Source organism: Setaria italica, chromosome II (genome assembly GCF_000263155.2).
Source record: "Setaria italica strain Yugu1 chromosome II, Setaria_italica_v2.0, whole genome shotgun sequence".
Lineage (NCBI taxonomy): Eukaryota > Viridiplantae > Streptophyta > Magnoliopsida > Poales > Poaceae > Setaria > Setaria italica.
In genome coordinates, this window is record NC_028451.1 from 33,471,941 (window position 1) to 33,489,696 (window position 17,756).

General features: G+C 46.5%; 1 protein-coding gene and 1 long non-coding RNA gene across 2 annotated transcripts; both read left to right on the forward strand.

Annotated features, from left to right (window-relative positions):
• The first annotated feature begins 1,194 nt into the window (after positions 1 to 1,194).
• LOC101768329 lies at positions 1,195 to 2,780 on the forward strand. The gene is made up of 2 exons (XM_004956976.2): positions 1,195 to 1,664; positions 1,770 to 2,780. The coding sequence occupies exons 1-2, from the start codon at positions 1,464 to 1,466 to the stop codon at positions 2,346 to 2,348; spliced, it is 780 nt and encodes a 259-aa protein (XP_004957033.1). The 5' UTR covers positions 1,195 to 1,463; the 3' UTR covers positions 2,349 to 2,780.
• A 14,152-nt stretch (positions 2,781 to 16,932) lies between these two features.
• On the forward strand, positions 16,933 to 17,614 carry LOC111255684. Its single transcript, XR_002676548.1, has 3 exons — positions 16,933 to 17,101; positions 17,199 to 17,414; positions 17,520 to 17,614. It is a non-coding gene; the product is annotated as an uncharacterized LOC111255684 (long non-coding RNA).
• The last annotated feature ends 142 nt before the right edge of the window (positions 17,615 to 17,756 follow it).

The following is a 17,756-nucleotide window of genomic DNA, read 5'->3' on the forward strand; positions in this document are numbered from 1 at the left end:
ATCACCCACGTAGGATGTATCCGTCATCAGGACGCCAACTGTTCTGCTCAATTCAAATGAACTCCAACGTGCACTTAATGAGGTCTTTCATAGTGGATGATACTGTTCGCAGCCCCATGCCCGACTGTTGGGGGTTGCGGCAGTCACGACCTGACCACACAAACATCAATAACACAATGATCATCCTGCGAGGGGTGACAAAAAATTAGTGACAGAGAACCTAACTTTCACGCCAAACATACGCCCAGCCCCTCAACTTGGGGTTTCCTGGGGGGGGCTGCGGGTGAGCGGTTGGTTTAGCGTTTGCTTCAAGAGAGGCGCGAAAACAACGGCCACGACCAGCGCATCCGATCCCTCCGGCCGCGAGGGCACGAGCAACCCAGCGGGGGATCGATCGAATAAGCGCGCGTGCGTGCGTGCCCGGCTTGGTCTGATGCCGCCACGGCAACCGCCGGAGCACTTGGCGTTTCCCTGGCCGGCAGGCGCGCGGCTCCCAAGTCTGAGGTGTCGCTCTCCGATCCCTATCGTCAGCCGTCGCTTTGTTGCAGGCGCGCTCGGCAAGCCTGCAACTGTTGCGCATTCATGAGCACGCTGTACGGTTTAGCGTGCTCCTCGGTGCAGTCCTCGATCCGTCCGTCGTCGTGTGGATCACAGGATGGGTGAGTGCTGGCTGGTTGAGTGAGCACATAGTCAAGACGGCGAGTTCATCCGAGCCGCGACGTTTCACCGGTAAAAAGCGTACGTACCGGTCCGGTTTGGTACACATCGGGAGCCGAGAATCGTGTAGGCGTTAGGAGTACTATTACGGAACAAGTATCGATCGTGACTGTTTATACAGAGGTCACGTTTCTTTCATGCTGGACTTGTTCGCACCGAACCATCGGGAAAAAATGTTGCCAAAATTCAATTCGAACGCACCCATGCATCGTTGAATTGTTCCAAATAAGGAGCTGAGACTGAGAGTGCTAGCTTACTGAATGACAAATTGATAGCTAAATGTTCTGACATATGCTGCTGCGGCTGCGACGATCCTTGGCACGAACTACGTGCTACCAACTGGGCACGTACGTATACTTGCAATCCGACGCCGCAATTTCTCGTCCGATGTCCAACTCAAAAAACTACCAGTATTTGTTACTTAGCCTTCAACCCAAAGGATTATGGATTCCACAAACGCCAACACGCTCCCACAGCAAGCTAAGGCCTCTCCTTTTTAAGTTGCCGGGCTCTTGTCATGCACGTCCACATCCCTCCTCCGGGAACCCATTCTCCTCCGATCTCCACACACTCATGGACGGAGCTCCCCCATTTATATCCACCACTCCTCACCGATCGGATCACGAGCGACCCTCGATCGGGGGAGATAGATGAACGCCGCAAACCAAAAACAACTCGATCCGTAGCTGCGCACACTAGTGATCGTCGTTCCCTTCATCCCTTGTGTGTTTGATCAGGGAGCAATAATGCCTTGCTTGGCGCAAGAGTTCCAGCCCAAGCCGCCCGCCGCCAGCCACTACTGCAAGTCCCTGTCGTCGCTCATCCGGGAGACTTACGCGCACTGCCATGTCCCCTGCGTCAGGGTCCCCGCCGGCGCCGCCGGGTGGAGCTCCGGCGAGGACAGCGACGACGACAGCGCCCTCGACGAAGCGCTCGACACCAAGCAGGTAGCGTTTGGGTCGTTCTTGATGATCCGATCCGTTATCGGAGAGAATTGAATTAAGCACACCCTATAAACGTGGCGCGTGCATCACGTTCTTTATTTTGCGCAGGTGGTCCTCACCGAGATGAGGAACCGGCAGATGAAGAAGCGGTCGAGGTGCAGCCTGGACTCGCCGACGCTGCCGCTGTCGAGCGCCGCCTTCGCCTGGTCCTACACACCGCTCGATCCGAGGACCGTCCTCGAGAAGGTGTCGAGCCCCAAGACGTGCGTCGTGGTCGAGGGGCCTGAGGAGAAGGCGAAGGAGAAGGAGAAGGAGGAGGTGGCGGAGGAGGAGGAGGCCGACGACGACGGCGACTACTGCGACGCGGACGACGAGAGCGAGGCCTTCTTCTCGGTGAAGAGCTTCTTCACGCGCAGCACGAGCCGGGCGGCGACCGTGGCGTCGTCGTCGGCTGGAGTGATGGTGATGATGGACCCGCCGCCGCCGATGCTGCGGTCGCCCGAGGCGTGGGAGCGCTTCCGGGACTGCGAGGGGTGGCCGTTCGGGCTGTGCCGCCGGCCCGCCGTCCTCCCGCTGCCGCCGCTGCCCAGCACGCCGGCCGACTCGTGGAAGTGGCGCAAGAGCGTCAGCAGCCTCGCCGCGAGCCCAGCTCGTGCGTATCACGCCCACAAGCTTACCAGTAAATAACCGCATCGCCATTGATTAGCCAAAGAAGTGAAGGACCTCGAGCCGTCCGTGTTAGCAACGCCTGCTGAGACGAGACGACGACGTTTAGAAGATTTCAGCTAGTTTGACTGTGTGCTTGATGAATGCTGTCTTGTTCATCCGGCCTCCTCTAGAATGCGAGAATTTCGTAGGAATTCTACAGGGCAACGAGACATCCGCTCCGACGAAATGTGAGGTTTCCTAAGAAATTCCTACGAAAATGTCGCATGTTTGAGAAGGCCTTGATCTTTGTGATGATTTCCAGGTGTACGAGTTCAGAACAATAAACTCAGGTGTACTTTCAGGTCTTGCAAGTCTGACTGCTCTGTAGTTTAATTTTGGTCTCTGATCAGAGCCGTCACTTACTAGACTTCATCTAAAGTTCCAAGAAATGGCATTTCTTGTTCCAATTCACTTTCTTACTCCTTGTTTTCTCCCTTAAAAAAGTTCATAAAGTTCTTTGTTCCATTCGGATGGGGGTAAAGACAGCTCTGCACTCCGACAAGTAAAAAGCAGATGGAACAAAGCGCGGAGCAGGATCGCACGGTTGGTCACCTTTAATCGACGACTTGCCAACTGATATGACCAAAAGGAAAAGGGATTTCTAATCGCTAGAGCGTTGGGTTGGAGGGGGCCAAGCACTCCACTACCACTGCTGCACTAGACTCTACAGCTCCGGTTCTGAATTCTGTCCAAATTGAGAGGCCAGGGTTCAGAAACGCAGCAGAGAATTCATGATGGGGAGGCAACAGTCTGCTGCCTCATCTTCTCACTGTTTCAGTCTAAGGATAGTGGGGAGACTGATCAGTGCCGCAGCTTTGATGCGGGGAGATGCTGCAGCTGCAGTTCAGTCATGAGTGCAAAGATCTCCTTCGCTTTTGCCTTCGCATCGCTGACTCGTTGAACCATAAAGGGAAAAGGCGCACTTTGCTACAGATCCTGCACATTTTAGTTACATTTCACTCGGCAGCCGTAGCAAGCGTATATTACTCCATGATGCACAATGATATGATGTGATACACTACCAAGCATGAGTTAGCCTTTGGAGACTTCAAATAGAGGGGGGAAAGAGCAGCAATAGGGGCAAGACTATCTCATGTTCGATGTTCCTCACATGCAATCTTAACACCTTATGAATTATGATGTATATCTTAAATTGGACCCGTTTTCTAACGCTGCAATAAAAGAACTAAACATGAATCCAGCTTAATCTCGTAAACCAAAACGACTTAACCCAATGCACACAAACCATTATGAAATCAACACGGCCTTCCTCTGACTAACAATATTTTGCCAATGTTTGTTCTAAACATGATATATATATATATATATATATATATATATATATATATATATATATATATATATATACACACACACACCTCATTACGAATCTGGTACATCATTTTAACTTTTTTTTTTGAAAGGAATCTTCACGTCTTGGGAGGCCTAACATCAATTCAGGGGGTGTTTGGATACACTCTACTAAAGTTTAGTACCTATCACATCGGATGTTTGATGCTAATTAGAAGTATTAAACATAGGCTAATTACAAAACTAATTGCACAGATGGAGTCTAATTCGCAAGATGAATCTATTAAGCCTAATTAGTCCATGATTTGACAATGTGGTGCTACAGTAACCATTTGCTAATGATGGGTTAATTAGGTTTAATAGATTCGTCTCGCGAATTAGCACTGCAATTAGTTTTATAATTAGCTCATGTTTAGTCCTCCTAATTAGCATCTGAACATTCGATGTGATACTACTAAAGTTTAGCACCTGGTATCAAAACACCCCTTATCTCGTCAAAACCAAAGGGAGCGTTCTGCATTTCTCCAGCAGCTACACCGCTGTTTCTACCCTGCAGCCGCTACAGCACCTATACAGCCGCAATTTACTAGCACCAAATCAAAAACCGAATTGCTCTTTGCTGCTCATGTCACTCATTACTCTTTGCTGTCCCTATCAAGAGCAAAAGTACCGAATAATTTTATACTAGTCACATCAATTCGTAAGCCTGCTTATTTCTACTCCGTTCTTAAAATTAACCGCACTCTGCTGGGAGTTCACCGGATGCAACGAATAGGATAAGCAGTTGGTGATGCTGCAGCGATGGGCTGCGCTGTGCAGCTGCAGCCCAAACAGTTGCAATAAGCGCATCTGACGCCAGAGAACTACTCCCTTCATTTCAAAATGCACGTTGTTTTGACTTTTTAGATACATAGTATTGATAGATATAATTTTATGTTTAAGTGCCAAAACAATATACAATTTGGGACGGATGAAATATTTATGATCAGATGTCATGAGAAATTCAGAATCAACACCGTGGATTCCAAAATGCCTAGATGCTCAACATTCTGATCTGACTGATTGTCGCATTCGGCTGTTCCCATCTAACGTGACACCCATTGATTGGCCCAGTACACCTCAGCACATACTGAGGCTGTCCGCACTCGTCGTACTCTATTTTCATACTCTACAAGGAATATTCTATCCTAGTCATCGAGATTTTATCCTCTATACCAATTTCTTCCGCACCCGTGTTACTCTATATCTCATACTCTATACCAACTACCACATATTTGTTAGAAACCGGACTCAAGGAAGGGATCCGGTGAGAGGAGGACGACGAGTTTAACTGATAGGATTTGTTCATTACAGAGTTGCCGCTCCTCGGCGTCACGCTGGATCTTAACAGAGAGTCCGGTTCGCTCACGCAACAGCTCGCACATGCAACAGCGCTACGCACGCACACACGCATCTTAGTTGCGCCTGTTCCATTCCGGGCCTGAGACGAGGACGCTGGGAATCCTGGGCCGAGCAGAACGACGAGGCCCAGCTGCGGCTTCTTCACCTTTGCTTGTTGTTGTATCAGGCACAGAAGGATGACGCTGCACAGAGGTCCTGACATTCCCCCCCTTAAAGAACCTGCTTGTCCCCAAGCAGGAACAGCTAGGAATTGTTGGCGGAGAGCCTCAAGATCTTCCCAAGTTGCTAAAGTCGAAGGCAAGCGAGACCATTTGATAAGAACTTGTACAGTTGAAGACCCATGGGACAGCAGTCGTTTGGAGAGCACCTGTTCAGGAACTTGCCATTCGTCGGAGAGGGAAGGTATGTTAGCAGTTACTTGACCCAACACAGGAGGAGCCTTTTTTCAACTGAGAAACATAGAAGACAGGATGAATGGATGAGCCCTCCTGTAAAGCCAATTTATATGCAATAGGACCCAGCTTGGCCACAATCTTGAAAGGACCAAAGAATTTGAAAGAGAGCTTCTGATTAGCTCGGGGAGCCAAGGAGGATTGTACATATGGTTGGAGCTTCAGAAATACCATGTCGCCAACAGAGAAAGAACGTTCCTGCCGGAGTTTATCGGCTTAATATTTCATCCGTTGTTGGGCCTAGAGCAGGTGTTGATGCAGAAGAGCAGACATCACTTTCTTATTAGCAACCTAAGAGGACACACCACCGTGTTTGCTATTGGAAGAGGGACAGATGCCTAAGGTTTTAGGTGTATAACCATATAAAGCTTCAAATGCAGAACAACCAATTGCTGAATGACAGGAGGTGTTGTACCAGAATTCTACGTGACTCAGCCAATCCATCCACTTAGAAGGGCAGGCATGAACATAACACCTGAGAAATGTCTCCAGACACTGATTAACACGCTCTGTCTGACCGTCTATCTGTGGATGATAGCTTGTGCTCAAGTTAAGAGAAACCTTGGCAGGTCTGAAAAGTTCTCTCTAGAACTGGCTAGTAAAGACTTTGTCCTTGGTAGACACGATGGAATCTGGCAAGCCATGCAACTTGTAGATGTTATCAATGAAAGCTTGAGCAACAATAGCAGTAGCAAAAGGATGAGCAAGGGGAATGAAGTGGCCATATTTGGTAAACCTGTCCACCACAACCATAATGCAGTTTTTGTGCTTGGACATGGGGAGACCTTCTACAAAGTCCATAGTGATAGTTTGCCAGGCAGAGGATGGAAGGACCAAGGGCTGAAGGAGGCCACCATACTTAGATCTATCTAGTTTAACCTGCAAGCATGTTTGGCACTAAGACACAAATTCCTTAGTAAATGTTTTCATACCTTTCCAAGCAAACAGTTGTTTGAGGTGTCTATAAGTGACTGGGAAGCCAGAGTGACCACCAGCAGGAGCAGCATGAAGAGCTGTGAGAATTTGTAACTGAAGAGAAGGGTCATTGCCAATCCATATTCTACCTTTGAACCTGAGTAGTCCATCTTGGAGAGAGAAATGTTTCACTCAATCCTTGCAGACAACCAATTTGGTTAAGATATCTTTGGTGTAAGGGTCAGAAGGGTATCCAGCAGTAATGGAAGTGATCCAAGTGGCCTCACAAGTGGAGATAGCATAAACAGTATGATCACCATGAGGTCTCCTTGAAAGGGCATCAGCCACTCTATAAGAGATACCTTGCTTGTAGATAATTTTATACTGTAGACCCAACAACTTAGAGAAACTTTTTGCTGCCAAGGAGTGTTTAATCTCTGATCAGAGAGATGAATCAGACTCTTTTCATCAGTGTAAATGTGGAATTCAGAATGTTGTAAGTAAGATCTCCATTGCTCAACTGCTAGTAGAATAGCTAAATACTCTTTTTCATAAGTTGACAACCCAGATGTTTTGGGGCCTAGAGGTTTACTGATAAATGCAAGAGGGTGACCATTTTGCATTAGCACTGCTCCAACACCAGAAGCACAAGCATCTGTCTCCATACAAAAAGGTTTAGAGAAGTCTGGAGCTGCCAAAACTGGTGCTGAGCAGAGAGCTATTTTGAGAGCAGCAAAAGTAGCTTGATGATCAGAGGTCCAAACAAAGATGGAATGTTTTTTGAGCAAATCTGTAAGAGGTTTGGCTAAGATGGCAAAATGCTTGACAAACTTCCTATAATAGCCAGCAAGGCCTAAGAAGCTGCAAAGCTCTTTTGTATTTGTTGGTGGTGGCCAAGTTGTAATAGAGGAAATCTTACTATTGTCTGTTGAAATACCTTCAGCACTGACAATGTGTCTTAAGTATGAAATTTACCTTTGAGCAAAGGAACATTTTGACAGCTTAACTTGCCACTTGTCTTGAGCTAACAACTGAAGGACAGCTCAAAGATGGATGATATGGTCCTCAAAAGTCTTGCTGTAAACCAATATATCATCAAAGAAAACCAAGACACATTTCCTAAGGAGAGGTTTGAGAGTGAAATTCAGGGCACCTTGGAAAGATGCAGGAGCACCACACAATCCAAAAGACATAACCAAAAATTCAAAGTGACCAAAGTGGGTTTTAAATGCAGTTTTAAACTCCTCTCTAGCTTTCATGTGTATTTGATGGAACCCAAAATTCAAATCCAAGGATGAGAACCAGCTGGCCCCTACCAATTCATCAACTAATTCATCAAAAACAGGTATTGGAAACTGGCCACGAATTGTAAGAGCATTTAGGTATCTGTAATCCACCCATGGACGCCAAGACCCATCCTTCTTCCTAACAAGGAGCAGTGGAGAAGAAAATGGACTGCTACTTGGTCTAATAATGTGGCGGAACCACCCAACTTAAACTGGCTTAAGTGTGCCTAATTGCTGTCAGAACAACAATTATCCATAACACACTTAAAAACAGTGTAAGTCCGGTAGTCCGTCAAGGGTTCTGTTCATAGAACTCCTTGAAAACCTCCACGGTGTGTTCCATAGCCATACATCAGGATCGCTTCCACGATGGGATAGCATCAACAAACATTACATTTTTACATACATAACAGAGGTACGATTTATTACAAACCATAGATTGAAGAAACTTAACAGTGCAAGTTAAACCATTGCTAAGAGTTTAAAATATGAAACAGTTCGGGGTAAGTAATTAAACATCTAAGTCTATTCTAGGGTATCATGAGACTCATAAGATACCCTAGTTCTTCGGTGCTACCTCCTCGGTGGGTCCCTGTTGGGTTTCTGAAAACAACAACAAAGGATCCCCTGAGTACGAAGTACTCAACAAGTCTGACCCGTCTAACCAATATAAATATTTTTGACACCCTGTATGATAGCTTTATGGTGTACTGGCTGACTCACATTTTTGCAGAAAGAGCTTACTATAAGTGAAACCTTAGTTTTATCTTTTATTTCAGATTGAGTTTGTTACCTGATCAGTCTAGATGATGAAAAATATTTTAGCAACCAGATGGAACTAAGTCATTCAACATATTTATTCGAAAGCAACGGTTCTCTTCTCTTTGTTACACTACAATGCTTAAGCAATGATCAAGTGCATTCATATCCGAGAATTGCAGCGATCCGGACCGATTTACATCCTGCAGGAGATACCCGACCACCAACCATGTACAACTGTCGGGGTTGCACATAACGACCTTTCGATTAAATGTACCCAACGATCGGAAATATGACTACTTGAACCTAGGGCCGCACCCCCACATGGAACCCCACGTCTGGCGATCTCCACTGTGAGTTTCAGGCTACGCCCTGCCCTTCCACTGCATGCTAAGCACGGGTACGAAATATTTCCGATCAGAGAGCCAACCAACCTACCAGGCTTGCTGGTTCCCATATAGCAGTAAGCAACTAGGTAATATCACTTGATCACGGGTTAAAACAACGATCGGTCCTTAATCAAATTAATCGAGTAGACGGAACTACGGAACTCAAGACTCCTTTCTTGATTCCATCTAACCTTCCATCCACTATCTTTCAAAACAGGTCATTTCTTTGATAAACATATGTATGACAATGTTACCTTAGGTTGCTGAGTACCATAGGTACTCAAGAATGGTAGAGGTAGTACGACTATGCTTTGCTAAGCTTGGGACACTTACTAATTATTGAACAAGTGGCAAAGATGTCCTTAATAACAAGGTTGGATTGTGCATAAAAGTAAGGTTTCAATCAATTCCTAGACTTAATGCATTCATAGAAAAATAACCAATAGTTGGACACATGAAATAATAACTCCAAAAGACAGAGGCATAGATGCACCGGGGCTTGCCTTGATCTGTAAAAATGTTAGCGTTGCCCGATGGTCCGGCTTCACAAGGGATCAACTCAATGATTTCCTCAAACTCCGGAGGTTCTTCAGAGATTTCCAGAAATTCCACTTCTGGAGCTTCAGTATCTACGACAAAGCGTATGCATGAGTCAGAGATGCAACTTTTTAAGCATAGGACTCTACAACTTCTTTCATGATAAAGTTGCAAGCCTACAATGACTTAGACAACTTAACTTCATGATAAAGTTGCAAGCCAACAAAACTCTACCCATAACATCTAAATCGCGATTTAAACTCCCTTATTTAAACCCATTTTAGACTTTTCTTTTTATTTTTGAAAAGCATTTGAAATAATTGCTAATGTAAAAGAAAATGCAAAACCATAGATTAACATTTGTTTGGATTTAATCAAAACATTATTAAGAATTTTATTTATTTTATAAAGCTTAAGCATTTATTTAAACATTTTAAGGAAAGGCATTAAATGAATACTTAAATCTTTATCTTTTAAAAGTAAGCCTTTTCTTTTATTTTTGAAAAGCATCAAAAATATTCTCTAACCTTAAACTCCTAATTACTATAGATTATGGTTAATTTGTAATTAGAAAAGCATTACTTCATGTTTTATGTATTTTGGAATTATTAAGTATTTACTTAATACCTTTAATTAAAGGCACTAAATAAATACCCAAAATGTTTATATAAACAAATAAGTTTTAAAAATTTTAATAAGTAAAGGAGATAAAAATAAACCTATTAAAATTTATTTCATTATTTTTGGGTACCTATACAATTTACAGTGAATTAAATGGTTTGGCTGTTATTTAAATCTATTTTTAAAACCGAAAAACTAAACCTTATCGAAAAACCCCCTGAACTACCATTTTTTTTCCTACCACCCCCCTACCCTATCCTCACTGGCGCGTGGGCCAGCCGGCCAAACCTCCCCTGCCCGACGCCAAAACAGGGCGCCGGGGCGGGCAAGGTCGGCGGCTCGCCGGCGGCAGCCGTGCTGGCGACAGGGCCGGGCCGGGGAGCACCCCTAGGCCCCGGCGCACCTGCGCGTGGCGCTAGCCCACCTGAAGGCGGCCTGAGCTGGGCCCTCCACGGGCGGCGGCGGCCATGGCCGGAGGCCGGCCGGCTTCTAGGTCCAGCGGCGGCGCAAGCGGCCGGCGGAGGCGTTCTATGGCGTCTACGTGACCTAAGGAGCCTCTAAACCTGAGCACAAGAGTGGAGAAGGGGCGGCGCGGAGGGCTCACTGGAGGAGCAGGGGTAGCGGCCGAGCGGACAGGACCAACGGCGATTCGGGCTCGCCGGCGGGGAGCTGGGAAAACGGAGTGGCGTGGGGCGTGGAGGAAGAGCTGACGGGGCTTCGGGCGGAAGGAATTGCGGTGAGGAGCGGCGGTGCGGTGGAATCGGCCGGTGGTGGTGGTGCTCGCTTGAGCTGGTGCTTGCGCGGCAAAAGAACAGCGGCCGGTGAAACGATAAGCGCGGGAGCGGTATATATTCAAGCGTTCACCGCGTGCATGGAGGCCACCTCGACGGCTCACGGGCGTGCGTGGCGCGGACGGGGTTGTCGCGCTGGCCGGCGGGCAGAGGTACCGGCGGTGGCACGGCTCTGTTCCCGCTCTGCTTGTTTCCCCCTCTTCCTTCTTCTTCTTCGCTCCGACATTCAGACCTCCATATCGCCCAATTTCAAATCCCAAGGTCCAAATGTTCCTTAAGCAAACTTGTAGAGTAGTCCAAGTACTCCATTTGATAGATTGGCCTCCAACCGAAATGAGCACCCTAAGACCGAGATTTTGAAGCTCAAATTTTCTACCAAAACCTCTTGTTAACTGAACTTCCATGATTCAATTTCGACAGTCATAATGTGTGGTCATTTACCCTTCTTTGGACTCAATTTCAGTAGCCCAAACTTATTCCATATATTCCAACCACTAACCATTCGTGCTCTACAACTAACAAGGATTCCATTTTGCACATAAACACCTATACCTCTCACACCACATTTCTCTGAATCTTGCCCCAAACATAGTCACTTGCTGCTGTTTTCAGACTTAGGAAAAGTGCAGTTCAATAGTTAGGCCGAAATGGTCAGAGTGCTGACTTTGAGCCTTAATTTGAATTTGATTCCTTCACTATTCCTGAGCAACAACACCCTACTAAACATGTCCAAGGATCACATTTCACTGCTGTTCAGTTGCCTTTGTCCACTTACTTGAAAAATTGGGCAGAATTCAATTTCCAAAGTGGATACTCATCATGTTTTTCTGAATTTTCCTATTTTCGGATAATGAATAGTACTTACTTGATTTTGATTTTCAATTGCATTTCTTGAGGAGTTTGGGACTTGATTTAATGTCCAATTTCATTCCCTTAAGTTCTAAACTTCCTCAAGCCTCAACTTCATATTTTTGGTAAATTTTTCCGAATTTAAATCTCCAAATTGAAATTTTGGCTAAATTCGGCTCAAATTTGACTTTGACTCAAGTTACCTTCCTTTAATCCAAACTTCACCATTAGCTTCTTAAGGTACTTAGGTTGTCATTAACACTGGGTGTTACAAATAATTCCCTTCTCAAGCATGTCTTGTATCTGTTTCTCAATCCCATCCTTTAAGGCAGGAGGGTATCTGTAAGGTCTGATGAAAATGGGCTTGGCATCAAGAACAAGGGGAATAAAATGATCACAATATCTCTGAGGGGGAAGCCCATCAATTAGAGCAAACACAACTTGGAACTCTAATAAAAGAGCCTAAATTTCTAGAGGAAAGTCTGAAGGCTGAGACTGAATAGGCTGACCAATGTCCAATTGAGCAGCAATGGAACAAACTTGGACCATCAGAGTATCAGCATGAGAAGGAGAAAAGCCATGGAGTATAGCAATAGACCCTTTGTATGGGATAGAAATCCATTTTTGTTTCCAATGCACTTTCATAGGGTTGTGTTGCTCGAACCAATCCATACCTAAGATTAGGTCATAATGATCCAAGGGAATTATCTTAATATTAGAGGTGAAGCTAAAATCCTGTATCAACCATAGAGTGGATGGCATGTATGAAGTACAGTGTAAAATTGCACCATTTGCCACCTGAACTCTGATGGGTGTGGGCAAACACTGAACACCCTGCAAGTGAGATGCCAGGGCTGCACTGAGAAAAGTGTGAGAACTTCTTGAATCCACTAAAATGGAGAGCTGACGGGCTTGAATAGATCCTCCTAGTTTCATGGTTTTAGGGCCTTCAGTACCAGCCAAGGCATCTTGAGAGAGAGCCAGATAGAGTTGTTCGTGGTGTTCAGACCCCAAAACACTATGAGTATCCACCCCAGAAGCAGCCTCTTCAGGAGGCAAGAGATCGAATAATTCTTGTACTGCATTTAGATGAACAGTGGCTGAACATTTGTGGCCCGATTGCCATTTTTCTGCACATCTATCACAAAGACCGCGAGCTCGACGATAGGCGCACAGAGATGCAAATTTGTCCAGTTGAGACTTGGAATGATCCCGGGAACTAGCAACATCAGAAATCCAAGGTTGTGCAGGAACGCCTTTGTCCTGACGAGGAGGTGCAGGTAGGGGAAGTGGCCCGCGATGAGTTTGGGGGCGAGACTGAAAGCCTAAATCAAAACGCCGATGATACCTGCGCCTAGCTGGATCGGCCACCTCTTCCTGCAACAATGCCAGAGTGCAGGCAGTATCCAAGGAATGGGGGCGTTGAACAAGAACAATTGCACGAATATCATCACGCAATCCATCAATGAACCATGTGACATAATATAAAGGATCAGTGCAATGGTTGTAAACTATCAATTGGTGTATCAGTTCAGTGAACCTAATCAGCTATGGAACCAATTTGTTTATATGAAACAATTGCCAAATTAAGAACTCCTGATTACGACCAAACCGATCTATAAGCATCACGCAAAATTCAGGCCAGGACACCCTCTTCAACTGTTTGTCAACTGACAAAGCCCAACGAGCTACAGGACTTGAGACCTCAAATTGCATGACGGCGACCTTGACCCAAATGGATGGATTGACTCTGAACATTTCAAAATAATCCTCACATCTGGATAACCAAAGATTGGGATTCTCTCCCTCGAACACCGGGAAATGAAGCTTAGGCAATTTACCCAGGTCGACACTATCCTGAGATGAGCTATCATGCGAATTGCCAAAGGATAGAGAGGAGGAACGTTAAAAGGGAGGAGGAGGATATATGGACGCACCCTTGACCGGGATAGGGGATTGGGTGAAAACCATCCCAAAACCCTCATGTTGGTGAGAAGATTCAACGCAGTGTCCGTGAGGGCCGTCGGTGTTGGGATTCGAAGTAGATGGGCGCTTGGACGCCGACTTGGGGCTTGGGAAGAGACCGTGGTCCAGGGCTGCTTGGTTGCGGATGGCACGGTCCCAGTGGTGAGAGAGCTTGCTAATCTCCAGCTTGATGTCGTTGACAGTGGCGTCGACCGTGGGGCGCCAATCCTTGAATGCCTTGGTGGACGACTCCAGTTTGACGATGCGGTCGCCGTGAAGACGCTCAGCTTCCTGGAAATGCTGCTCCCACTTGAGGTCGCTCTCGGAGAAGCACTTGTGGATCTCATCGGCGAAGAATTTCTGGATCTCACCGAGCAGGATCTTGGTGTTTGGGTCCATGACGCCCGCATGTTTCTGGAGACGGGTGAAGTGGTGGTGGGGAGGGAGGGGCTCCAGGTTCGCATCTCTGATACCAGAATGTTAGAAACCGGACTCAGGGAAGGGATTCGGCGAGAGGTGGACGAAGGAGAGGAGGACGATGAGTTTAACTAATAGGATTTTTTTCATTATAGAGTTGCCGCTCCTCGGCGTCACGCCGGATCTTAATAGAGAGTCCGGTTCGCTCACGCAACAGCGCTAAGCACTCACACATGCATCTTAGTTGGGCCTGTTCCATTCCGAGCCTGAGACGAGGACGCTAGGAATCCTGGGCCAAGCAGAACAACGAGGCCCAGCTACGCTTCTGCAACTTTGCTTGTTGTTGTATCAAGCACAGAAGGATGACACTGCACAGAGATCCTGACAATATTTTATTCCTCTCCCTCCCTCTCTCCCTCTACCCAGCCTCTCCCTCCCTCTCTCCCTCTACCCAGCCATTCCCCTCCCCCTCCCACCGTCCCCCAGGCCTTCTCCCCGCCGGCCCCCTCATTCTTCTTCCCGTCGGCCCCCTCGTTCTCCTCCCCACCGGCCCCTTCCTCCTCCTTCCTGCAGCCCCTTCCTCCTCCTCCCCGCCGGCCCCCTCCTCCTCCTCGATGGTGGCGGCGGCAACCCAACGGTGGCGGCGGTCCAGCGGCGGCGACGGATCCAAGTGGAGGTGCGAGGGGGGGTTGTTGGTGCTGGCGGCGTTGGGAGGCGGGTAGCAGGCATCCTGGGCGTTCGCTAGGAGTAGCGGACCGTCGGCTGTCCGCTTGGGTAGTGGATGCCTCCCAGTACCGCAGTGCGGGATTTTTTCCGCTACCGCGGTATTGAAGGATCGTTTATAGGGTGCCGGGGTAGACAGCCTGAGTTGGCAGGATGCTTTTCATGGTGAAAAGAGAAAAGAAAACATAAAGGGGACGTCAGCACCCTTCATCCAAACCGTCCAGCCTGCCATCTCATCAACACCTCACCCGTCCGATTACCCTTTCCCTCGCCAACCACCGGGGCCCACTACACGCTGCCGGCGCCACTTCATCCTTCTTCCCCCTGTAAGCCTGTCTCGTCTCGACTCCCAACTCCTTCGCTGTCTTTCGATCGCATCGAGCCCTCCGACCTCCATTTCAAGCTCGTCCTCAGCCACCTAGCACGCCTCGGCTCACGACTCCGGCCAACGCTGCCGCCGCCCGGGGCCGCCTCAGCTCTAGGAGCTAGGCAGCCAGTCTTCAGTATTTCGCCGCGCGCTACAGGTGAGCCACCTTCTCTTCTCTTGTACTCGTTTTCGAGATAAAGCTCGCGGAGATCTAGGTTGTTGGCGATTAGGTTCGAGATTTCCATGATGGGGGTGGTTGCTGCGTGGTAATTGCGGTAGATTTTGGCATACAACATAATGTCAAGTTGGAAGGGACCCTAGTTAGTTTTCCAGGAGTAAACCCCAGCTCTGATCTCTTTATGCTAGTTCGTACTTTGAGATTTTTTTGTGGTTTTCAGGACTTAATTTTGTGTTGTGGGTCAATGTATTAAATTATGCGCCCGGGATTACATTTAGAAAGATTTGTTGATCGTAAGTGCTCATACTATGAGCAAATTCGGATTCAACAATAATTATATTTTGGTTTGATTCCGGGGTGCATATCTTTAGGCTAAGTGTAAATTCAGTTATACTACATTCTATTTATTTCCAATGATGCAAGGCACGAAGCATTTGTATGTAATCTCATTTTGCTGGCATTTTCACAGTATCTACCATATCAAATAAATCTTCACAATGTCTACAAAGTGGTGATATGGGATATCCAAAAGAAGCTAGTAGAAAAACAGGGGTCAAACCCTGGTTTTATGGCCAGGAAATTGCATGTTACAATTGTACTCGGAATTTTACAACAATTCACTGCCCACTGTTGCTAGGTCATAGCTGCACCAAAAAAAAAGCATCCTGGTATCCTGTCTCGTGGGACATAACCTCAACACTGCTGGTCCACCTGCGGTGCCACATTATGCTGTAAAGGTGGGGCACAGGCAACGTGCCAACGTGGCACCACGGATAGGCCCATCTTGTCAGGTCAGGTACTCAAGGCTGGACCTTTCTTAAGGTGAGGTTTGGTAAAACAACAGGACCATATTACCATGTGTTTTGAGCCAAGACATCTAAGGGTTGGCGAACAAATAAAGGATAACCACAGAACATTTGGTTTTATGCACTTTTATTTTGTTAATTCAAGGTTATCTCATTTTGTCTAGAAAGTGGATATTCTTCTTTGTGAGGTATTGATTATAGTCACACAGTTATAGAAAGTTTCAAAGCTCTAGAACAGAGTTGCTGGTGTTCGGTGTTCCTTGTGGTACTTCGAGCTGATTGAATTGTGATTGGCATCCACTTTAAGGGTTTCCTCTGTTGTTTATGTTTTGACTCTTTATTCTCTTGTTCGTGGCCACCAGTTTTCACATCCTATTGATTGATATTTGCAGGCCAGATTCCTTTGACCGAATTGTGGAAGCCTCGTATACAACGGTTGTACAAGGCAGCTGCATTGAAGATGTCTGACTTCCTTGACCTAGAGGCACAAGACGGGATAAGGATGCCCTGGAATGTTATTCCAGGCACAAAGCAGGAGGCTTTGAACTGTGTAATTCCTGTTTCCGCTATCTATACACCTCTGAAGTCAATTCCTGATATCCCGGTTCTCCCATATTCACCCCTTCGCTGTCGCATGTGTCGTTCCGTCCTCAATCCTTTCTCCATTGTTGACTATGTTGCTAAGATCTGGGTCTGTCCATTCTGCTTTCAACGCAATCAATGCCCTCAACACTACTCCTTGATCTCAGAAAATAATCTCCCCGCAGAACTCTTTCCTCAGTATACCACTGTTGAGTACTTATCATCAACGGAAACTGGTCCTATAGTGCCACCGGTTTTCATTTTTGTTGTAGATACTTGCATGATTGAAGAAGAAATATCTGAAGTCTGCATTGGCACAAGCTGTTGAGCTATTGCCAGATAATTCCCTTGTTGGATTCATTACTTTTGGAACATATGTGCAGGTAAAAGCTCACTGTTTCTCACTAATGCTCCATATAGTTTTTATGTTTGATGTTTAATTTGTTAGTTTAGTAACATATACAATATTTGTCCATTCAGGTTCATGAGTTGGGTTTTGGCTTGTTGCCAAAATCATATGTGTTCAAGGGAACAAAGGAGGTCACCAAGGAACAAATATTGGAACAAATGTGCTTCTTTGCAGGGAAGCAAAAGCCCACCACTGGGGTGATTGCTGGTACCAGAGATGGTCTTTCATCTGAGAGCATTGCTAGGTTCCTGCTGCCTGCTTCTGAATGCGAGTTTGTGTTGAACTCAGTTAAGAACCAGTTACATTAAAATAGGAAATAACACTGTCCACACCATACAATATATCCTCAATGTTCAATGCTGCAAGTCCATGATATAATTCACTACATGTAGGTTATAGAAGAAATGCAAAAGGACCCTTGGCCTGTTCCAGCTGATCAACGGGCATCAAGGTGCACTGGAGTTGCCTTAAGTGTTGCAGCCAATCGCATTGGGGTTTGTGTCCCTGGATCAGGTGCTAGGATAATGGCATTTTTTGGTGGTCCATCTACAGAGGGACCTGGTTCTGTAAGTCCAAATTCTTTCAATTGGATGCCATTTTTTAAGCTATGGTTCTTTTAACTACCTCAG